The following is a 25974-nucleotide window of genomic DNA, read 5'->3' on the forward strand; positions in this document are numbered from 1 at the left end:
TGTTACTATTCATTAATTCATTCTATCATTATCCGTTCTAGCCAAATTTGATGAAGAACATAACTAGCCAAATTAGATCAAGAACAAAAAAAAATGTCTAATCATATTCTTAAAAATTCTTATAAACTTAAATCTCAATAGATCGACATAGAGAGGGCTCTGATACCACTTGTTAGTTTCTTTAATCTAAATCTTTAATCCTTAAGTCTATAATCTATATACTCTATGTCGATAAATTGAGAAAACCTGTAAATTGCGGAAACGTACCTGGATCTTTAATGAAGAACGGTTCATTAAGCCGTTCTTCGTTATTCTCTTCTTCTTGTTCTTGGATCTGGACCTGAATCTGAATGTGGATCATCTCGTTCTGGATCTGGACCTGGATCGGAATGTTTGATGTGGGTGGGGTTTAAGTCTTCCAACCCTATATCGATAGCCTTCTTGAGAGTTCTTGAGAGATGAACTAAATCCTTATTGTTCGATGAGAGAACAAATAGGCTGGCTATCTATATGGGTTGGGGACCTAGCCCTAATATACCCATTTATTATTCGGCCCATCAACGAAATAATGAATGGTATTTCTGCTTCTACACAAATATGTCCCCATATTTATTATAGATGTCCAAATAAGCCCATAACCTTTATACTTTAATAGATCACTTTATTTGAGCTTTAATCTTTATTATGATAACAACTAATATACAATTATTAAATTATATATGTACCCAAATATTGGAAATAATTCCAACACCAAAAATTGATGTCAATCTTATGAATTATTAAATTCCATTATTGATATATTTAAAGTCGAGTTGATTTTATGTACCTTTGTAATTTTTATATCCAATAATTTTACATTATCAATTTATTTGTCATAACTTATGTCATAATTTAAATTGTATTTGATTGTTTTCTCACAAAAATTATATAATTAAGTTAGCATTATCTTAAGACACGATTGTAAGACATAGTATATCATATAGTGGTGTTGTATGTAGGTTGAACCCACAAATCATCTCGACAAATGCAAGGGGTGGTGATAATTGACCAAGTTCAATCACAAAAAAATATAATATTGATCGTTTTTTCTTTTACTTGTAACTTATGTCATGTATTTTTTTTTATTGGCTGAGTTGTGGTTTGTGGCCTCAACAATTCCATTAAGTTGTTATTGTTTTGTAATGGAGGTTTATCTCCAATGTTTTCTTAATAAGTCTAGACCTTCAACTCTACGTTATTATTGAAATAGTCTTAATCTATATATCAGAAAAAGTAGTTTCAATTGAGTTTATGATGGAGAAATTGGAGTTGGAGGTGTTAAAGAACCAGACAATCTTACTCCACAAAATCTGCAAGTCAAAAATGCAATCAAGTCACAATATATTCCTCCATAATCTTAGTGATTGCACAGCTAATTGCTCCATAAAATCTGCAAGTCAAAAATGCAATCAAGTCACAATATATTCCTCCATAATCTTAGTGATTGCATAGCTAATTGCTCCACATATTTAGACTTTACATATAACAAATTGTAATATAAATAACCTGTACATTTCTCATTCATATATACAATTATTCCTTTTCAATCATACATCTTCTCTACATGGTATCAGAAGTCTAGATCCTACAATGTCATCAAACGCCTTCTCCGTCCCAAACAATTAATCCCGACCCCAGTACTCTAAAGACAACAGCCGACAGTCCTCACCACACTACCCCAACCCCTCCCCCTCATCCAACACCAAATCACCTGATGTCTGCCAATATTGTGGCTACACTGGTCACACCATCTCCGTCTGTCGCCACTTCTCTCGCGCCCATCCTAACTTTACACTCAAACCCTTTGTACGTCAATCTCGCTACACTCGTCCTCAAGCCAACACTGCCTATTCATCTCACGCCCCTCCATGTGACTGGATTATAGATAGCGGTGCTACTCACCATGTCACACATGATCTCGATAATCTATCCTTTCACACTCTTATACAGGCAACGATGATGTTATCATCGGTGATGGCTCATCTCTTCCAATCTCTCACACAGATTAATTCACTATCACCTCTCAAAACAAATCTTTACTCTTTTAAAATGTTCTTTATGTTCCAAAAATTGCACAAAACATTATTTCTGTCTCCAATTTTTGCCTTGATAATAATGCACAAATTGAGTTTACCTCTTCTTCCTTTCGTTTCAAGACTATCTCCACGAATACCATCCTACTCCAAAGAACTTTTAATCATGGCATGTACACATGGTCTTCTTCCTACAAATGTGCCCTTCAAACATCTCTCACATCATCTACTTCAAAGCTATCCACCACGTCTGCTCTCCTATGGCAATACCGTCTTGGCCATCCGTCATTTAAAATTTTTTCTTATATTTCAAATTTATGTAATTTAGGTTCAATTTCATCCCTTGATTACTGCAATTCTTGCAAGATTAATAAAGCACACAAACTTCCTTTCTCTCAATCCACTCTTACGTCTACAGCTCCCCTTGAATTATTATTTTCAGATGTTTGGACCTCACCCCACCTCTCACATGACAACTACAAATATTATCTAATCTTTGTGGACCATTACACTAAATATGTATGGTTTTACCCTCTCAAAAATAAATCCGACTCTCTCACAGTCTTTCTTGACTTCAAAAAATTAGTTGAAAACTATTAGATAAAATTAGACCGGTTCACATAAACCTAACTTAAATAAATATTCCATGCAGGAACAAGGAACCGGACCAACAAAAGAACCGGCTAAAGAAAACTAGCCGGTCAAGTCATTAAACCGACCAGGAACACTTGGAACATGACCGCACAAAGAAAGAATCGGCCAAAGCTTAAAACCGGAAACATCAGACAGCCGACCAGCCACAAGGCAGGGGAATAACCGGAAGAAGTCCGGCTATATCACCCATACCGGAAGCCATCCGGTTAAGTCGAATGACCGACCAGTACAAGAAGACAATTCGGGTATCTGTTGAGAATGATACCAAAGGAACAGACTGAACACTTCCATATCCATACAAGTCTAAGGAAAGTCTGCAGGCTGCAGAAGACAGTCCTACAGGATCTTTCCACTTCGGGATAAGCCAGAAAGAAGATCTTCTAAGTACAGACAATTGTCTAACAGACAGTGCCTACATTGAGTAAAAGACAAACCTAGCAGGTTTGTCTTACATACCGGAAGAACAGACTGCCAGGTCTGAGGTTGACCATCAGGTCTGAGGAAACGACCGCAGGTCTGAATCTCTGAATCACTGAACCTCTGCACCCCTGCTCAACCAATCAGATTCAAGGCAGTGAAATATGACCGTTGGCATATTTCACCTATAAAAGGGGCAGTTGAAGAAGAGTAAATGAGCGACAAGAAACAAGTGACATACAGTGAGACAAGTGAGAAATTCTAAGAGCATTCATTCTACAAGTGATAAGACTGTGTTGTTCTAGAAAGCCTAAGTGCTAAAGTAAAAGTGTGTGTTTTACAATTTCGGTGTAAATTGTAAGAGTGTTATCGAGCAGGAAATAAGTCTCGATCGGATTGTACTTGTATTCCTCAGTGAATATCCTTCTCGCGGTTTCGAGAGGAAGGGGTGACGTAGGAGTTTTATCTCCGAACATCCATAAAATCTGTTTTGTCATTTACTTTCTGCCGGTTCCATTATCTAACCGACCCGTACCACTATAACCTACTTAACTTTATCTAAGCCGAATCACCAGGTTATCGAAACCGACCCACCATTCTCTTTAACCTTCATCATCCGAAACCGGTTCTGCCTATTATACAAGTGTGCTGCTTCAACCTGAAAGCAAACCTCTTCCGCACTTGAACCTAGTTCAAGGGTTTGTGATAGGTTGTGTAGTATTGAAGCCCCGGTGTTAATCTCTAACCGGATTAACCACCACCCTTCGAGTGAGAACCGCTAACCGGTCCAACCCCGGTCCTCCAGCGGCTACCTAGATCCTAACAATTGGTATTAGAGCAGTTAGTTTCAATACTCAAGCAAGCATGTTTCAGGATAGGCCTCCAATGCTAGAAGGTGATGACTTTGCCAACTGGAAGGCACGTATGCACCTACACCTAATCACTTTGGATGATGAGATGGAGTCCATTCTGGCCGAAGGACCGATAATCATTAATAAGGACAAAAGAATGAACTGCGGAAGATAGAAGGAGAAACAACCTGGATAACCATGCTAGAAACCGGATCTCCAACAGTGTGGACAGAAACACATACTGCAAAATCAGAGATTGCAAAACCGCAAAGGAGACATGGTACACGGTCATCCAGATCTTTGAGGGAAATGAAAGAACAAAGGAGAACAAGATAATGGTGGTTACACAGAAGTTTGAAAGCATCAAAATGAAACCGGGAGAAACAATGAAGGAGTACAGTGACCGGTTCACTGGTGTGTTAGATGAGCTAGCAACACTTGGAAAGAGGTATGATAACAAGGAGGTCATCATGAAAGCTTTAAGATCTCTTCCAAGTGCGTGGGACATAAAGACAATGGTAATGAGGGAATCAAACTGCCTAAACAAGATGAAGCTACACGATGTATTCAAAGATCTTAAGGCATATGAGTTTGAAATGAGATCTAGAACTGAAGAAGAGGTTTCGGCCTCAACCTCAACCAGAGCATTGATCACACCCATAGAACTGGTTGCTCCTGCTCCAGCACCGATCAGAACCGCCGAACAGTTCACAGAGGATGTCATGGCTATGCTCGCACAGAAGTTTGGGAGGTTCATGAAAAGAAGTCAACCGACAAACAACTACTATGGTGATAAATCCAATATAAGGTGCTACAACTGCAACTGTTTGGGACACTTCAAGTGGGAATGCAGGAAACCAAGGAGGGATACCCGGAAACTGGATAATTAAGATAACCGAAACAATTATCAACAAACCGGTGAAGGAAGTGAGGTACCGAAAGCACTGATAGCCGATGATGGAGGAAGCTTGTGGGCTCACAGTGACAGCGATGATGAACTCACATGCCTCATGGCAAATGAGGAACATGTATTTGACTCTCTTTGTGATGAATTTACTAAAGATGAATTATACAATGCATTGAATGACATGGTAGAAGAATATAGGAACCTACTAGCAATACTGCCTAAGCACCTCAACATTAGAACCGATCCTATAATACCCATTCCGACAGAACCAAAGATACCCATTATAACCGAACCGGAGGTCGTACAACCTGATGATACCCATACCTTAGAAACCGAGTTAGATCCTAAGACCGAACAATCCAGTGAACCGGCTAGAGAACTAACCGAGGAAGAAAATGCCCGACTTCAATATAAGATGGCCGCATATAAGAGATCTAGTGATATAGTAAAGAAAATGTGTAGTCATTACAGACATCCCCGTTGCAAGTTCGGCCTAGGGTACACAGAAGATAGCTCCAAGGTCCAAAAACCTGTAGAGAAAGTAAGGTTTACAAGAAGTAATCTTCCCCTTATAAGATTCCTTAAAAGCTCCTGGACCGCTGAAGAAGAGTTGACCGCATACTATAGGGAAGAAAAGCTAAAATACGACTATGTTGGTCCAACCGACTCTGAGAAATGGCTTGACCCTGTGAAAAGAAAAGCTAAAATCCTCAAATATATGAAAACCTATCCTGAACCGCATAAGTCAAACCAAAGATCACCAAACCGAAGATCACCACCATTTAAGACCTATGTAGAAAAACCGAGATACACATGACCGAGTGCCAAAAGGACGGTTAAAACCTTAGCAAAGAAGACTGTCCGGTTCATCAAGGTCTGGATACCCAAGGGACTAATCGCATGTGGACCCAAGTAAATGTGGGTACCAAATAGTTGTAAATATGTACATTTTGCAGGATCCAAAGAAACGGCTAAGAAACTCTGAATGGTTCTTGGATAGCGGTTTCTCCAGGCATATGACCGGGAACAACAATTTGCTAACCGACATCAGAATAGAAACCGGTGCTCTAATCACCTTCGGCGATAACTCTAAAGGTAGAACTGTGGGCAAGGGTAAGATTGTCCATGGTAACCTAACTATTGATAATGTACTTCTAGTTGAAAACCTACGTTTTAACCTGCTTAGCATTAGTCAGATGTGTGATGCTGGATACACGGTAGAATTTCTTAAACATGCATGCTTAGTTAAGAACTCTCAAGGTATCGTACTACTAACCGGAAATAGGATAGGTAATATTTACAAGGTAGACTGGAAAACTAAAGTAGAACAACCTATATGCATGATAGCTAAGACTGATCAAACCTGGTTATGGCATAAGAGACTAAACCACCTGAACATGAAAACCTTAAACTACATTCGCGGTAGAAAGCTAGTTGAAGGTATTCCTGATATAGTATTTAATCAGGATAAGGTCTGCTCAGCATGTCAAATGGGTAAACAAACTAGGTCAACCTTTAAGAGCAAAGGAAATATCCAATCTAGCAGTTGCTTAGATCTTCTTCATATGGACTTATTTGGACCGATTCAGGTCGTTAGCATAGGAGGTATGATGTACACCATGGTAGTTATAGATGACTATTCTAGGTTTATATGGGTAATATTTCTACCATCTAAACGTGAAACCGCATCAAACCTGATCACACTTCTTAAAGCTTGCAAAATGAAAAATCAACTTGCATTAATAGCATTCGAAGTGATCGAGGTACCGAATTTACCAATAGCACATTAACCGCATACCTTGATGAATCCGGCATTAGACACGAGTTATCTAGTGCTAGGACTCCTCAACAAAATGGCCTGGCCGAGAGAAGAAACCGGACTCTCAAGGAAGCCGCACGGTCCATGATAGCCGTTTCCGGCATTGCTCAGAAATTTTGGGCTGAGGCTATCAATACTGCATGTTATACACAAAATCGGTCCTTAATAAACAAGTTTCACAACAAAACACCGTATGAGGTTTATTTTAATAGAGTTCTCAAACTTAAGCACCTCAAGATTTTCGGTTGTAAATGCTATATACATATAAATGGCAAAAACCAACTCTCTGTTTTTAATGCAAAAACCAATACCGGGATCATGCTAGGTTACTCAGCAGTGAGTAAAGCATACAGAGTGTATAATAATAGAACTTCAACCATGGAGGAAACAATTCACGTTGTTTTCGATGAATCGGTTGAAAGTAATACTGCATCATGCTTTGACCTACACAACAGATTGGAAAACAACAATATCCATTCTGATAGTGAAGATGAGACTCCGGTTTTCAGGCGGTTTGTCCATGACCAAATGGGTAACATTGTCCATCATGTAAAACTATTTCAAAAGAACGATCATAACCCTATTCTCTGACAATGGAGGCAAGTTCATCAAATTGGCTCCCACCTTACGCGCTAATGGCATCTCACATCTTACTACATCTCCCCATACCTCTGAACACAATGGCTATGCAGAACGCCGTCATCGTCACATTGTCGAAACTGGTCTCTCTCTCCTATCTCTTGCCAATCTACCTGTCACTTACTGGACACGTGCATTCTCCACCGCTGTGTATCTCATAAATCGATTACCTACACCAACCTTACAAAATGACTCTCCCTACTATCGACTCCTAAATGTCAAACCTATCTATTCCCAATTACACTCCTTTGGCTGTCTATGTTACCCATTACTACGACCTTATGCTTCCAATAAACTAGATCCTCGATCTCAACCATGCATTTATCTTGGTCGTTCCCTAACTCAAAGCGCTTTTCTGTGCCTAAATCTTACCACAAACAAAATCTACACTTCTCGTCATGTCACTTTCATTGAGCATGATTTTTCATTCCACCGTCTATCAAACCAACAAAATTCAACTTCGCTTCCCTCACCTCACGAATGGTTTCCCACTCCTCTCATACCTATTTCATCACATAACCCTACAACACCATCCACCACGGCCACACACCCACATAACACACCTTCTACGCCACGACATCCATCACATAACCCTACAACACCGTCCACCACTGCCACACCCCCACAAAACACACCTCCTACGCCACCACATCCACCCCCCCCCCTCCGCCCATTCTCCCTCGTCTTGTAACTCGTCTCACAAACAACATAACCAAACCTAACCCAAAGTATGCCCAACTTACCACTATCTCCTCACCCACGTCATTACCAACCACCCCCAAACAAGCACTCTCCATCCCTCATTGGCGTGATGCTATGCTTGCTGAATACAATGCTCTACGGAAACACAATACATGGACTCTCGCACCACCTAGTGAAGCTCGAAATGTCATTGGCTGTAAATGGGTCTTCAGAATCAAATATAATCCTGATAACACGATTCACAAATACAAAGCTCGGCTTGTCGCAAAAGATTTTCATCAACAAGCTGGTCTTGACTACTTTGCCACCTTCAGTCCGGTTATCAAACCAGTCACGATTCGACTCACCCTCTCAATTGCTCTCCAACACAACTGGACATTACGCCAACTCGACATCAACAACGCCTTTCTCCAAGGTGATCTCCAAGAGACAGTCTTCATGCAGCAACCATCCAGCTTCATCGACGCTAACAACCTTTCTTATGTGTGTCGTTTAAACAAAGCCATATACGGGTTAAAACAGGCTCCACGCGCATGGTTTACAGCCCTCACCTCCTATCTACTACAATTCGGTTTTACAGCATCTCTCGCTGACCCCTCTCTCTTCATTTACAAAAAAATGGCGATCTCCTATATGCACTTGTTTATATCGATGACATTATCGTAACTGGTCCTTCACCTGATTTTGTCTCGGTCTTTATTTCCAACTTTGCCAAACGCTTTTCTCTCAAGGACTTGAGGCAACTTTCCTTCTTCTTAGGGGTGGAAGTACAACACAACACTTCTGGTCTCCTTCTCTCCCAAAGAAAGTACATACACAACCTCCTTCAACGTCATGACATGCTTGACTGCAAACCATCAACTATCCCTATGCTTGCTCACCCTCAACTGCTACAAAATACCTCCACACCTCCATGTGATCCTACTACTTATCGTTCTGCTGTTGGAAGCCTCCAATACTTATACCTCACACGTCCTGACATTGCTTACTCTATCAACAAGTTAGCCCAGTTCATGCAACACCCGCAAGAAGCTCACTGGACAGCTCTCAAGAAGCTCCTCCGCTACCTTCACGGGACTTCTCACATTGGTTTGCAATTACATCGCAATACTCCGTCATCACTACATGCCTTTAGTGACGCGGATTGGGCAAGCGATGTTGATAACTTCATCTACACTACAGGTTATATCATATATCTCGGCAAAAAAGCTATCTCCTGGACATCTCGCAAACAAAAAATGATAGCCCGATCCTCAACCGAAGCTGAATTTCGTGCCATTGCTGACACCACTTCCGAACTCAATTGGATAAAATCCCTTCTACAAGAACTCGACATCCACTTACCTTCTACACCTGTTATATATTGTGATAACTTAAGTGCTACAAATTACTCCGCCAATCCGATTTTTCACTCTCGAATGAAGCATGTTGATCTCGCCTTTCATTTTGTTCGTGAACAAGTCCAAGCTGGAACACTTCGGGTACAACACATCAGTGGACATGATCAGCTCGCCGACGGCCTCACCAAACCTCTCCCTCGCCCGCGTTTTGAGTTCCTATTATCCAAGATTGGCCTCTTCAATGGAAGGTCCATCTTGAGGGGGAATGTTAAGGAACCAGACAATCTTACTCCACAAAATCTGCAAGTCAAAGATGCAATCAAGTCACAATATATTCCTCCATAATCTTAGTGATTGCACAGCTAATTGCTCCACAAAATCTGCAAGTCAAAGATGCAATCAAATCACAATATATTCTCCATAATCTTAGTGATTGCACAGCTAATTGCTCCACATATTTAGACTTTACATATAACAAATTGTAATATAAATAACCTGTACATTTCTCATTCATATATACAATTATTCATTTTCAATCATACATCTTCTCTACAGGAGGTACCACATCTACACCATGCCAGGTATGTTAATGCCAACACTGTAAGTCACCAAGAACTCCTTCCATCAAGCAAACAAATTGACATTCCTAATCTATAAGGATTAGACATTTGTCATAAATTAGACATTTGTCATAAAACAACACAGCATATTGTAATCATCCAATCAAATAAAGAAAAGAGCAAACTCTCCTTCCCCTAAAGTATACTCTCGTTTGCTCTTCCTCTTCCATTGTTTCCTTCACAAAATTAGACATATAAACATTCAAGTGGATAGTTTGAAGGGTATAATAATTAAAGGATTTGTTTGACGTTTTGTTAATACTAACAGTCTAACATCATTCATGTATAGATGTCAATGCAAAGGAAGAAATGATTTGTGGAAGATCTATATATAGAAGTTGTACTAAGTTTAAGCTCAATTCAAAACAAAAATTATTACCTACTACACTTGTATGTATCTAAATATTTTTAAAATTTATAATAGATTAGTTGTGGTTTTAAGATAAGCAATATATAATATATATATATTTTATGATGTATAATCATAATATTACCTCTTAAACCTTTATTTTATTTTTACATTAAGTTTAAGTCTCCTAACTAATTCATAGTATGTGAATGTGGTGTATTATTTACAAGAATAGAAATAATTTAATTTGTTGAGAATTGATTTATAATATAATTTAAAATATGGTATATTAATTATAGTACACCATCTTAGTACAAAGAAAAAATATATTAAAAAAAAACAAAATTATATATTTTGATGTATAATTTTAATATTTACAAAAAGAAATTAGATATTTTGTTATGGAAATACAATTAGGAAATATTGTAAGAATATTATGGAGAGTCTCTTTTGAGAGTTTTAGACAAGATATTAATATTAACCTAATTGAGGCTTATTTAAATGTGTAGTCGGACACTTTAGAAAACCAAGAATCTTCGCCTTGAGAGCATCGCTTCATTGTGAGTTGTGTGCGAACTTTCATTATGAGAGAATAATTGTAATACTCCTATAATAATCTTGATAATTAATAAAGTTCACATCCTCTTGTTCTTCAAAGTGGATGTAAGTATGTTTTGGCCGAACCACTATAAATATTGTGTATGCGTTCTTTAGTTGCTTTCTTTCATTAAGGGATATTTCATCTCCTGGTATCCCAACATAATTGACAAATAAAGTTGACGGTACTAGAGTTGAATTGTCCATAGTGACGAGAACCAAATTGTTTTAATAGTGCAAAATAATTGATGAATATCATTAATTATGGAAGTGATAATGAAAATTTGGAGGTGAAGAAGATATTCCCATAGAGTTCTCAAAGTAAGATTTTAAATCCATGAACTAACATATTCCAAAGTAATTTTCTTAAGCACAAAAGGTCCCCAAAAGGTTGTGGGATGTTGATAGAGATGATTTCATTCCAAAGTATTTTTTGTGTTGTCAAACGTATAGCATCTACAAACAAGTGCATATTGTCCATTCACATGGATATGAATGTTACAATATCAGTTGGGAAAGTAGATGCAAGTATTTTGGTTGGGTATGTAGGTGAAAAGGATGGGAAACTAAGATGAATTATAGATTTTGATTTGAATTTAGTGGTAATATTAATGGTGATGGAAAGAATGGTGGATAATTCTAGGTATTAATTTTAATATCATTGTCTAACTATACAAAAAGAAAATATATTTTTTTCATATATGTTAATAAATGTGAATGTTGTTAGATAAGGACACGCAAAAAGATCATTTTCTTGGCACTTAATTTGAAGTATTATATAATTGATGGTTTTCAATTACAGAAAACACATTCATTGGTATAAACATTTATCTTCATATCTGTGGAAAACAAATTCTTAATATGTACCAAATGAAGTTCAATGATCATAAATGCAAGATGATTATTGAATCCTAAAATTCATATATAAATATTTTTTAGTCATAGAATTAATGAACCTTGATAGAATTAATTCAATCTCATTAATTCAAATATATTAGTGTATGTTATATCATAGTCTCAACAATCAATTGAATGCACAAAATTTAATATGGGAGCCATGAAAATATTATTGATCATGAACTTTTTTTTCATTAGGATTCTATTCATTTTATTGAGATAAGTTAGATGTATTCTATTAAAAAAACATATTAATCTTGATGTTATAAAATAAAACAATGTATGTATTACAATTATTTAATCGTCTCTTATATCCACACATCAATCAACATATTTATATGGTTGAATGTAATATTAGACCTTACACTCAGACAAATTAATCTTCTGCTACTCAGTTATGTCTTCAGTGTCATTCCACTATTGTCACCTATGCATTTGTATATTATACTGACCTACCTCATCAACATGATCCCTATTACTCATTTGGTCCACCCATCATCTTTTGAGGGTCTATTCATCCATCCTATTATGGGTTTCTCAATATACTTAAAGTGTGTTTATTGTCATTCACTCGATTTTGTTCGGTTTTAGATTTACATAAATTGGACTTTTAGATTGTCTAATAAACTTTTTGACAATATTTTTTTTTCCCATACAAACTTCAAATACTTTCATGTTTTCACAAGTCATGTCTTCATCTATACACGCGTCAATAGGGTTCCATAAAAACTTCAAATACTTTCATATTCCTACAAGTCTTGTCTAAGTCTTGTCTTCCTCTATTGATAGATCATTAACAACCTTCTCAATTCGTTGCACCTCAAAGACTCTTAATTCGATTAAACCTTCTGGTATACATTATTTTCTAACACTAATTTGTTTTTATTTCATTTTAATCCACTTGTCATTGAGAACCATGTCTTTGTCATCTCATCAAGACTAGATAGTAATTTGATATATTTTCATATATATATATATATATATATATATATAACTTATAGTTTCCACCAAGTTATAACTAGATTGTTCTTTGATTTTGATAAAGTGAGACTCTTTTTTATTCAGCCACAAGGCCCACAGCTATACGAAGATGATATATAACCGTGGAAATCCATCTTATGATTACTTATATAAAATCTAGAATTTTGACAATTATCTTGTGCTTTACTAGTTTACTATAGACGACAGTGAAGAGTCTTGTGCAATTTTTATTTCTTATTTATTTTTAACACCTCTTAAAAATATTATAGACGTATATATAATATTTTAGCGTTAAAACTAACCAAAAAAAAAAATTTAAAATAATGTCGGTCAATCATCGGGTTAAGGTTTATCGACAACAATTCCATCCGTGCAGCCCCAACAACAAGACGGCGGTGATTCTAAGAAAGAAGATACAGATTAAATAAGAACATTTGTTATATAATTAGAATTTAAATTTTGGTGTAGTACTGATTATTATTTTGTGTTTGTTTAAGAACATTTGTTATGATTTTTAATATATATGTTTAATTTTGGTTCAATTTCATTGAAGGATTTAGGGTTTAATTTTGGTTTAATTTTAAGTTTTGTAATATCATTAAAATATATATTTTTAATTACAATGGTGTTACCGATTGCTTATTACACCAATCAATGTTATCATGTAGCCTATACCGATTAATTAGTTATTAAACTAATCGGATTACATCAAATTGGTATTACCCTATACCGATTTGTAATCAAGGTATTATCGATTAGTTTACCGATCGGTATAGACTATTTTATTTATTTATACTAGTTATAATATAATTTAACCTATAACCACAAATTGTGCACTCTTGTGATCATCTTATTCCAAATAAATGCTTAGATATTAATAGGTTGTAAGATTAATTAGAATAAAGATAGAACTATATGGATTTTTCAATTAATTAAAGCTGGATAATTTTGACAATCAGTTAAGGCTTTCATAGTCAAATAGGATGGCAACATATATATGCATATTCCATCTTGACAATATTTGGATAAAATAATCCCCAAACATGTTGGGACTTCCTAATTGCTCTGCAATTATATTAGTTTAATGCAAACATTAATTAAGATAAAAAAAATAATAGTTCTTTTTGTAAATCAATATAATGATTCTTTTAATGTTTAATTTCCAGACCAAACATGCCCATGGCTGCTGCGTTAGAATCACTTATTGCTTTTTTCTTTAAAAACTCATAACATTTGTAAAAGATATAACAAAATATAATCGGATCATTTGTATGCATCTAAGTAGAAATATTTATGCAATTGTGACAAAACATTTATATTTTAAAAAGATTTAAAGAAAACAATAAATAACAGTTTGTGACTTCTTTGTTGTAACCACAATTTATTGGGAGCAACTTTTATTTATTTAAATGTATAATTTTATTCTCTTTCACATCACTTTCATATGCATTACAACTATATTTTAAAGATAATTAGAATAAAAAAAAACAAACTAATTTGAATGAAACAAGATTATGATTAGAATCTTGCAAACAGTGGATTCAAACAGCCCTTTCCTCTAACTGGGGAACAATGTTTTTTATCCTTATTCCAAGATTGTGAAACTCTCCAATCCCATTGGCTTAAGGATTTTTTTGATTTGTTTATAAGTTATTAAAATGCATCAAAAGTACCCAATTTTAAAAGGGCACAATGATGTATGGCAATTGGACTATGAAAACGTAGAATAATTTATCCCAATTTTTTTCTTCTTAAAAGTAATTCCCACAACCCTCCATCAAGGAGGCTTCTAGGGTTTTGTGTATATTAAATGGATTCCGAAAAATGCATATCTAGGCCTAGTTTTGATTGAATAAATGAACCTCAATTAGTTCCAATTGTCAACAGTAATAGTAACAATAAAAATTAAAGACCTTATTCTTTATAGTAATCTTTTTAATTACATCTTACTATTTAGAAACATAATTTTTTTTTCTACCAAATCAAATCATGGTTAATACTTAAGACTCACCATATATGGAAATTTAGAGAATACCAGAGGTCACCCATAAAGAATCAACTTCAAGTTGATTTCAATTTATCTACAAAATTCGGTATGTAACTTTTGTGAATTTTTTTTTTGCCTTTTGGTGTAATTTGAATTTTTTTTACCTAATTAACTATGATATATTACATCATAACTTGGATTTAAAGTTTGTTTGAATAGTTTAAATTTTTCACCATAATTTATGTGTAAGTGATATATTTTTATATTAAAATGATTGAGTCAAATACAATAAAAGTGTTTGATCTTTTATATTCTCTTTCCAAAAGTAATTAGTTTAATTTATATTTCAATTTACACTTTTCAAATATATATATATATATCTATTTATTTGTTAAAAAAAATATGTGACAAATTAATGGATTTATTTGTTATTTTATATTATTGTGCATATTTACATTAAAAGTGATCATAGTTCTAAATAAATAAATAAAAATTCATTATGTAGCTTTAGCCTGGAGTTGGAGAGGTAAGAAGTTGTATCTATAATTCCAAAGAAATCAAACCAAACCCATTGACATAGATCCTGCCAAATAAAATAGGATCTTTGAAACAATAAAAAAAATTATCTGAGGATATAAAATGAGTTATTTGAGTTAATAATCAATCTATTCTTAATATTTAATATTTTAAATATTTTTAGTTTGTAAATAAAATAATTGTTAAAAAAATATTTATTTGTAAGTAATCTAAGTAAAACATCCCATTATTTTAATAGAAAGAAAAAGGAAAATGACAAAAAGGAATCTTAAGGAATATCCAGCCATGTTCACTTTCTCTTTCCCTATCTTCTAGCCCACGTTGTAAAGATTCCATTGAATAGATCTAGATCCTCAATATAAACAACTAAATTGCCTTTGAAATTACATAATTGCCATTTTTGGATTTCAAATATATGGGCTTCTCGCAAAGCCCAACCAAGATAGCCCACAGGTTTTTGAGACATGCCTTAGCTTTTTATTGATTATTAATTATTTAGAGATAATTTTTTTTATATATTCCTAAAATTAAAAGTTTATTTTAATTATAAGAGTTTATTATATTAATATTATTTATATATATAATTAAGACTATTAAATTTAATATAAAAAATCAATAGCACTATAAAGTCAATATTAATTAAATCAGTTTATTTATTTTTTAATTTGTAAATTATAAATTCTTTTATCAGTAAAATTTTAATATAATAATTTTAAATGCGTAAAAGTTTATTTAAATCTCTGATTAACATTCTTCATCATATAAAATCATATAATTTTAAAACTGAATATTAAATATTTTAATTGATTTGTACCACAATATTTAAGAAATATTATTTTTATTCAAATGAAACTATTATATGGCACCATAATATTATTGTCTTATCAAATATATAAATTTGTTATAAAAAATAATTAATTAACATGTAACTATTTACAAATTTAAAAATAAAAATAGTTTTTCAATAAGCATTATTATCATAAAAATGAAAAAAATAAAATAAGTGAAACTTCAAAAATAGAAAATATATTTGTTTAAAGTTTAAAGACTTACTTGTATAATTGACCAAACTTATGCAGTCCTTTTATCAGTTTTCCTGCTTATGGTTCTCCGTCCATTTTAACGGAAAGAAATAGTCTGTTATCGTTCTTAAATCGTTAGAGGCCGAATCATTTTGAGCCGAAAAAATCACTTAATCGCAGGCCAAGTAATTGTGGCGAAACACACGGTCTGATTTGGCTTATAGCTTCTTCTCTCTATCTACTACTACTACCTGCAAGCTGCCCTGAAAAGTGGAAGCCGGTGAGACTTTCTTTTTCTCTCCCACAGTTGCGTATGTCTATTGTGTTTATGCTTTTAGATTTGTGGACATTTCCATTGCTAAGCTGTTTTTCTCTGATCATATCAAATATTATTGTTTCTAACTTCGAGTTCATCTGATTTTATTCTGCACATACTTTGTTTGGACTTGAAGACTCGCTATTTATCCTGAATTTTAGGTTTACGGATTCCTCAGGTTTTAGAGACTGTATAGGTAGGACTAGAAGGACTTCACATTCATTTAAATTTACTTAGTTACCCGGTTGTGTTAGAGTCACTGCTCCACATATTTGTTATCCCAAATCATTTGTATTAGTAACGAACCCTAATATATAAGGGGATGGTGTGACCAGAACGATTCTATTAGTATCCTATTTGTATCGGGGAACAAAGTGGGATCTTTGTTGAATCCGTTTGTGTTGGAACTGTTGAGATTATGTGATAACCCCATTTTACGTTGATCGGATCCTTATGGTTATTTTACGGATGTTGATAGTTGTTTAGATGTCAAATTTGGGAGATTTGATCTAGTTGGGAGGGATGTCCAGCAGGCTTAGGATAGATTAACTGATTCAACAAATTTTGATGAGGCTAAGAGTATCCGTCTTCGTACCCCTTGGGTTGCAATGACACCCCAGATGTCGAAAATAGGGAGTGTGAACAGGTTATTGTTAGAGACAATGAAGGGCCCCCTCCCTATCTTACGTTGTCACAAGACGACGTCTTCTCTGATCCCATTCTATTTCAGATTTTTGTCCGAGCAAGAAGCGATTGATCGCAGAAAATGTATTATGGTCACATTTAACTAGAGCAGAGTTGTTTGAAGAAGTTATGTCAATAAAGTAAGACCGGGACCTTAATGGTCCCTAGCAATCACCCGCTAGGCACCATTAAAATGACTCATTGATTGACCATAATTTATCATCGACTCACTTGCCTAATCGACAAAGACCTCACTTTGTTCCCCCGATATAAAAATGTGTTTGTTTCCGATAAAAGAGACACAAAATTAGGATGTTCGGGCTACACAACCACTTTATACACCTGCGTTTCGTTATCAACAAAGATAGATTCCGATAACGAATATGTGAATCGAACTGATTCACTCTGACTCTAACCTAACCGAATTTCTCATGTTCTAGGACTTGACAATCAACTTCTATATGAAAACTAGTTAGTGGTTTTAACCATTTAATAAACTGCTTCTTAACAACTAGTTAATTGCATTTAGTAGTTGTCAAGCTTCGTATTTTCTACACACTAGCCTAACATTTTCAATTGCAATGCAATTTATAAAAACTCATAAATGGTGTACTATCGCTAGGAGGACGCTAGCTAGCAAATATGATAGAATTTGGTTTCTCTAATTTTGGCCAATCGATCTTCAAATAGTGAAACTATGAACTTACACCTTACCAATTCCCATTTTATGTGACAGCGGATCTTGGCATGTTCCAAGATCAAGTTTTTTCTCCCTTCTATTAGATGAGCTTGTCTGTAACTTAATTTTTTTATGTTGAAGCACAGAAAGAGAGACTAAAGGAATAACTATATGCTTAAATTTGTTAGATTCTTGTCAACTTCTTTGAACATATATTTGTGGAAATACTGTTATGCAATTTCTAATAATTAGCCTATTTGAAAACTGTCATTTTGTCTCTATCACATTTTCATTAAAAAATCTTAAAGTTAAAACAGAAAGTGATTTTTTTTTTACTGAATCACAGTCCAGATTATAATGTGATTATTGGTTTCACTTGGTATAGAGTTTTTTTTTATGGTGATCCATATTTTTTTTTTGGAATTAAAGGAAAACTAGCATGACATCCACAACTATGGTCTCCGCGGTGATCCTGCTTATTGTATACATCACTGTGATTTTGGCAAACGAACATAACTAGTGTAGATTTTTCTTGATCATAATCGAGATGAAAAAATTCATATCAAAACTGCCCAATATTCTATTATCTAGTATCTTGCTGCTGCCTTCTGTTTGTTTTTCAATAGGGTTGAGTATCTGTTTGAATCCTTGTTTGCATGTTGGTCTAAGCAGAATACACATTTTCTTTTGACTTTGAAGTTACTTAAAAAACAAAGCCAAGATGTCGAAGAAAGGCTTAATGGAACAGGATTTAAGTAAGCTGGATGTGACAAAGTTACATCCACTGTCACCTGAAGTGATTTCTCGTCAAGCAACAATAAATATTGGTAACTTTTCTTTTTATGTTTATACATTATCTGTATTTTCATTTCTTGAAATATCCTTTTTTTTTCATGTTCATCTTATAAAAGATAGATTGTTAAGGTTGAGTAATATCAGCCTGGTGTTAAATCTGTCTTCCAGGGACTATTGGTCATGTGGCACATGGCAAGTCAACCGTTGTAAAAGCAATATCTGGTGTTCAGGTATTATCAAACGAACCCTAAACTCATGTTCAAATCATATTATTTTGAAATTAAAGATCAATGGCTATGCACAATTATGGGTAACATTAAAAAATAAGTAACTCTTATGAAAATTTGGTCTACACTTTTGTATATCTTGGCATATGCAGACTGTTCGTTTTAAAAATGAGCTGGAGCGCAACATTACTATTAAGCTTGGATATGCCAATGCAAAGATATATAAATGTGAAGATGAAAGATGCCCTAGGCCTATGTCTTATAAGTAAGTTGGTTGTCATGATTTTAATACTTTTTCACTTTGGTTATCTTATGTATGTGGTAGGACTCCAGACCCCTCCCACCCCAATCATATTCTCACCCATCGTTTATATAACACCATTTCCCTCACTATTTTCCATACACGCAAACTCACTTCTTGAACCCCCTATCGCAAACTATCCCTCCATATCTAACCTCAAAACCACTCAACTACATTTCACTCCAAATTCTTTCACCACACTAACCCTTCAATATCGAATTCCCCAAAAGTGGTTATAGAATCTCTTTCTAGTTGTTCTGGACCAGTCTAGTGAGAGCATCAACACCCGTTGTTAATAATTCTCATAAAAGCATCGACGACAAATCCGAAGGGAAATTTGAAGATATGATGAGTTTCGCAAATATCGTTCGCATTGAAGCAGATAGCGGATCGAAGGCATCAAATACCATAAAAGGAATGAATTTGTAACTCCGATTACGATAGGAAAACCGGGATCCCTGTAAAGGCAACTGACACGATCGTTACAGCCCAAACATCACTTGAAATGGTGATTTTGGAACCTCAGTCAACCTAAGGTTCTTTATGTTAAACAAGATAATCTCAAGAAATGTGAGGGGATTGAATAACTCTAGGAAAATAAGTTCCGTTTTCTCTTTCATTAACTCTTGTAATTGCGACATTATTGCCCTCTAAAAATTATGGTCTCGAATCTCGAGGAAAGTCTTTTACCGGTTTAATTAGAAGGTAGAATTTTAAATGGGCGAAACTAAACGCTAATGGACATTTGGGCAGAATCGTTGTTGTTTGAAATATGGATCTCTTTCAAGCGGAAAAAACTATTTTTGGGTCATTTTCAATATCCATTAAGTTTTAGTGCCTCACCAAAGGGAACATTTGGGCATTCAGTATTGTTTATGGCCCGGTCGACTATAACAAAAAAACCTACTTTTATCTAGGAGTTATATGATTTACAAAATCAATGGCCCATACCTTGGTGTTTTTGTGGCGATTCCAACCTGGTTAGGGCGCTAAGCGAAAGAAAAAACTGAAGTAGTTTCACAACAGAGATGGACTTGTTCAACACGTTCATTGACGACTCGTTTCTCATTGACCATATTCTCGAGGGTGCTAAATTTACAAAGAAAAGTGATAGCAATAATGGAAGTATGTCTCACATCAATAGATTTCTGTACAACTCAGAATGAGAGAACCTTTATCACCCAACAATCCAATATGCTAGATCGAGACGTCTTTCCGACCACAAACCGACCACAAACCCATTTTCCTAAACTGCAGCCAAACCTCTTAGCTTAAACCTCTTTTCAGATTCAAAACTGTTCTCTCGAATCTTAATTTTTTGTCGGAGGTGGGGAAGTGATGGGTGGATCACCACCAGTTGTGGGGAGACCATCGTTTATCTTTTCTCTAAAACTTAAAAATCTATTTTTTTTATTAAAGAATGGAGGCGAGTCAACTTTGGCTCCCTTCGTTCTAACATTACTAATGTTTCCCAAGATATTGATATCATTGACTAGTTGGAAGAAAAAACGAGATTTGACTGAAGCTGAAATTTCTATAGATTCACCCTCATGGACAACCTCGATTTTCTTTCTAAATGGGAAGAAGATAACGCAAGACAAAATTCAAGATGTAATTGGCTTAAGGAGGGAGATTCTAATAGCAGATTTTTCCACAACTTTGTAAACTACATATCTCACTTACTTTTTACAGATGACACTTTTTGTCTAACTAAGCATACAACAGAAAACCTTTATTTTCTTCGGAAAATTCTTATTCTTTTTTAGGCATGCTCAGGGTTGAAGATTAATATAGAAAAGTCTGAACTTTTTTTCATCAGTAACGTTCCTAACACCCGCTTAATGACTGACATTCTGGGGTTTAAAATCGGTTTTCTCCCATCAAAATATCACGGCTTCCTTCTCGATGCCAAATTCAGTTACAAGGAGTTTGGAAGAGCAAACTTCTCTCTAAAGACGACAGGTCGATCCTCATTAAGAACTCCCTCGCCACAATCCCAACATTCACTATGTCACTCTTCCATATACCTACATCGGTGACCAACAAAATTAACACAATCATTAGGAATTTTCTTTGGGGCAGTTCCAACTTTTCTAAAATCACTCACTTGGTGAGATGGAACACAACGAAGTTTGACTTTGTTGACGGCGGACTCGGAATCAATGACTTCTCCCTTTTCAACACTTCGCTCCTCTGTAAATGGTGTAGATTTCTCAATGACAACGCAAACCTTTAGAGGAAAACAATCATCGATAAGTATGGACTTTGAGATGACGAATGAATGTCTCTATCTGGGAGATAGTTTATGGGTAAAAGCTTATGGGGCCGTATCACTAAAACATGGGAGAAACTCCATCCCATCTCATTTTACGGTTGGTAATGGTAAAAATTGTTAGAATTTTATCGCGACCTTTTTCAGAACTTTAGTAAAGAGAAGGCTAAAGTGACCTACTATTTTCGTCTCACATCTAATCAAATTGTTTAGAAAATTCTTTTAAATAGACGACTTTTCATCGAAGAGGAAGGGAGACGGGATCTCCTCATAGATACTCTTACCCATGTTTCGATTGATCTAGAGACTGGCGAAAAAAAGTTTCTCTGACCGACTCTCCTAATTTTAAAACTAGCTACATCTATCATGTTTCTCTCCAAAGGACATTATCCCGGTTTCCTTAGAAAAAGGTGTGGAAATCAAAAGTTCCATCAAAAATCTCATTTTTGTTGTTGGGAAGCTATCACTGGAAAAGACATCTAACAAATCTAACAAACTGAAAAAGAAAAGATTGTATCTCGCTAGCCGATGCAACATTTGTTTGAAGAGTGAAAAATTCAATGTGACATTGCTAAGAGCATGTGGGCTCTTAGGCATAACCTCATTCATTTTCAATTGGATACACCAACAAAAGTAGCCGACCCTGGGTCAAATGGATTGAAGGGAGTTCTAGCAACAACATCGTGGACGACTGAAAACCAATTTCTCTCATCATGCGGTGGACGATTTGGAAGAAAAAAATATAAGTTTTCGAAAAGAAAAGTTATGAATACGAGCGTTTCAAAGGATTCATGTTACACGCGTTCATTTCAATCCGAAAAAGGGAAGCTTGTACGAGATGATAATTTTTTGATCTTATTAGCATTTAAATTTTTTACGTTTTCTTATTTAAGTTTTGTTATTTTCATTTTTCTTTGTAACGTTCGAACGCATCTTGCGCTTTCTTTAATAAAAGTTTACATTTTTCAAAAAATAAAATGTACGTTGGTGTGACTATTTAACCCATAGGGCATATGGAAGTGGAAAGGAAGATACTCCTATGTGTGATGTGCCTGGGTTTGAGAACTGCAAAATGAAATTGCTCAGGCATGTATCTTTTGTTGATTGCCCAGTAAGTTTTCATCACTGTCCTAGTTCCTTTCTCGTCTGTAACATTTTAACTAAGTGTTTCCTTTTCGGATGTCTGACTATGCATTGATGTATGTGATTGACATATTTGTATCCTCTCAAGAATTCATACTTTGATTGGTTTTATTATGTAGCAAAAGTAGTTGTTGATCTCTAACACAATCTAGTTTTCCTTTTGGATCATGAAAATTCTTTTGTTGTTTTGACAAACAGACGCAATATTTAGACCTTATTGCTAAACTTGTCCTAAAGCCCTGCAGTAGTTAGTTTGATCTTGGATAATAGCCACATTGATCAGCCTTTTTTTTCTTTTTAGAAATGATAAAACTGTATTAATAGAGTTGTTGCTAGATCCATTTATAATAACAAACAATGATAATATTTGAAAACTCGTAGATTCCCTTGGAAAATAGGCAAAATTAAAAATGAAAGTAATTGTTTTCCTATAGGTATATGATTGGTTTCAGAATCATGATCCAAATTATTTTCTACATCATTGTAAGATTATTTTAGATCATGATCTAAATTGTAGTATAATTTTTCGGTTCATTCGGCATACAAATTATTTTTAGATCATGATCTAAATTATAATTTGATTTTGACTTCATTTGGTATACACAGTATTTTCTACATTATGAATCAAATTATTAATAGATCATTGTGATTTTTGGCAAACATAACCATTGTAAATTTTTCTTGTCAAAATGTGATGACATATGGGCTCAATATATCTATACTTAAGTCTTAACATTGTTCATTGAACAACTCAAACTTCAAACAATATTGAATTGAATTTTCTCCTATTTTCCATCACTAACTAATCATGAACAGAAGTTATTGCATTTAATTTAATCATTATGCTGTTAGTTAAGTAAATTGTAGCAGCATGTGCCTTTGTTCTTACATATTCATTCTAATTGTTAGAGTTTTCTATGATATGGCTTTCAAATGGTAATTTTTCCCACTTTTTTCATAGGGACATGACATTCTCATGGCGACAATGCTTAACGGAGCTGCGATTATGGATGGTGCATTACTTCTAATAGCTGCTAATGAAAGCTGTCCTCAGCCTCAGACATCAGAGCACTTGGCTGCTGTTGAAATAATGCGGCTTAAGCATATCATCATTCTCCAAAATAAGGTTGACTTAATCCAGGAAAATGTAGCTATCAATCAACATGAAGCTATCCAAAAATTCATACAGGTTTGTCAACTCAAGAGGTACTTTCAATGTGTGTAAATCAGCATAGAGTAATTTATGGTTCTATTTGAAAACAATTGGATATAAAATGCTGGATCCAGAAACGTATTTGGATGAGATTATGTTTGAAAACTAACTTAGGCAGTTTAATATAAAATCAACATTACATACCAATTACTTCAAATTTAATATTTTTATTTGATTTATTCTAACATTCATTCTGCACTGAATCTTGATACAGATACAAAAACATAAATTATAAGTGGTTCTAAACTGTGCTGCATATGCTAATTACTCTTCAATATTTTCTTATTATTTGTATTAGAACACTGTTGCTGATGGCGCACCTGTGATACCAGTTTCTGCTCAACTGAAGTATAATATCGACGTTGTTTGTGAATATATTGAAAAAAAGATCCCCATTCCAGAGAGGAATTTCATCTCGCCTCCTAATATGATTGTTATCCGATCATTTGATGTCAACAAGCCTGGTTTTGAGGTTGATGAGATCAAAGGTGGGGTTGCTGGTGGAAGCATTCTCAAAGTAAGTTTATCTTTCTCATTCGTTTTAGCATATAAGCATATGCTATGATGCACAATGAACATTGTAATTGAGTAATGATTGTTTTGAATTTGTGCAGGGCGTGTTGAAAGTTAATCAATTTATTGAAGTTCGTCCAGGTATTGTTGTAAAAGATGAGAATGGAAATATAAAGTGCACACCCATATATTCAAGAATAGTTTCATTATATGCTGAGCAAAATGAGCTTCAGTTTGCTGTGCCGGGAGGCCTCATTGGGGTGGGCACTACAATGGACCCAACTTTGACTCGTGCTGATAGATTGGTTGGTCAAGTTCTTGGGGAGGTTGGGTCACTTCCCGATATTTTCGTTGAACTAGAGGTAAGAAAAAAATAGTTCATTTTGGTAAACAATGACTCATTTCTACTGAAGAATTCAAATTGCAGGTGAACTTTTTCTTATTGAGAAGGCTCTTGGGTTTGAGGACAAAAGGAACAGAGAGGCAAGGAAAGGTTGCAAAGTTAACAAAGGGGGAGATTCTAATGTTGAATATTGGTTCTATGTCAACTGGGGCAAGAGTAGTTGCGGTGAAGAATGATTTGGCAAAATTGCAGTTGACATCGCCTGTCTGCACGAGTAAAGGAGAGAAAATTGCACTTAGCAGAAGAGTGGAAAAGCATTGGCGTTTAATTGGATGGGGCCAAATCCAAGCTGGTCTGACCCTTGATGTTCCCCCCTGCCCGATTTGAGTTTCATTTGACTACTAATTGGGACTCAGGGATTTTGAGAAATGGGTATTTATTTTTCTATATGGGATAAGGGAAGAGAATTAACTGATTGGTACAATTCTTTTGTTCCGTGGAGAAGAAAAGTTTCATTGCAAATATGTCCTTTCTTCCTGTTTGTTGTTATGAAGGGGCTAGTTGTAAAGTTTGATGCTTTTGTGAAATTTGAAACAAAATTGCACCTTAAAACAAATTAACATGGAATTAGAGTTTTGGCTTAAATTATTGTTGGGATTTGCTTGCTTTGATTTTGATTGTTTTTTAGCCTTGTACTCAATCTGGGTAATTCAGTGACAAGTTGTTTTGAATAAGTCTCTAATTATCTTGAAGAGTTCTTATTTTGATTCAAATTGAATGTACATAAGAATTGTGGTGGATGAGAAAAAAATAATGCTAGTATTCAATGTAAAAAAACTTTTCATAGACTCCCATTTTCATTGACTCCCATTATATATATAAATATTATTTATTTATAAATATTTTAGATAAAATTTAATTTAATTTTAAACTTAATATTAACATATATTTTATTCCTTCGATATTTACTAACCTCTCAATTGACCTTCATCTTGTGATTCACACTTTTTCATATACATTTTTTATCCTTTCGGTAAAAAAATCCACCAATCTTAGTCGACCTCAATTAATGATACACCTTTTATATCTCGTCAGAA

At 34.7% G+C, this 25974-nt stretch overlaps 1 protein-coding gene across 2 annotated transcripts; it reads left to right on the forward strand.

Annotated features, from left to right (window-relative positions):
* Window positions 1-16537: 16537 nt before the first annotated feature.
* LOC124944123 (eukaryotic translation initiation factor 2 subunit 3-like) lies at window positions 16538-25607 on the forward strand. 2 transcript variants are annotated; one of them, XM_047484596.1, is made up of 9 exons: window positions 16538-16671; window positions 18770-18897; window positions 19034-19095; window positions 19245-19357; window positions 22674-22776; window positions 23770-23997; window positions 24320-24538; window positions 24636-24896; window positions 24962-25607. In XM_047484596.1, exons 2-9 carry the CDS (start codon window positions 18792-18794, stop codon window positions 25262-25264), a joined length of 1395 nt encoding a protein of 464 aa, XP_047340552.1. In that variant the 5' UTR covers window positions 16538-16671; window positions 18770-18791; the 3' UTR covers window positions 25265-25607. The 2 variants fall into 2 exon arrangements, with proteins under 2 accessions (XP_047340552.1, XP_047340551.1); XM_047484595.1 differs by having other exon boundaries at window positions 16547-16671; window positions 18743-18897.
* The last annotated feature ends 367 nt before the right edge of the window (window positions 25608-25974 follow it).

The sequence above is a fragment of the Impatiens glandulifera genome, chromosome 6 (assembly GCF_907164915.1).
Source record: "Impatiens glandulifera chromosome 6, dImpGla2.1, whole genome shotgun sequence".
NCBI lineage: Eukaryota > Viridiplantae > Streptophyta > Magnoliopsida > Ericales > Balsaminaceae > Impatiens > Impatiens glandulifera.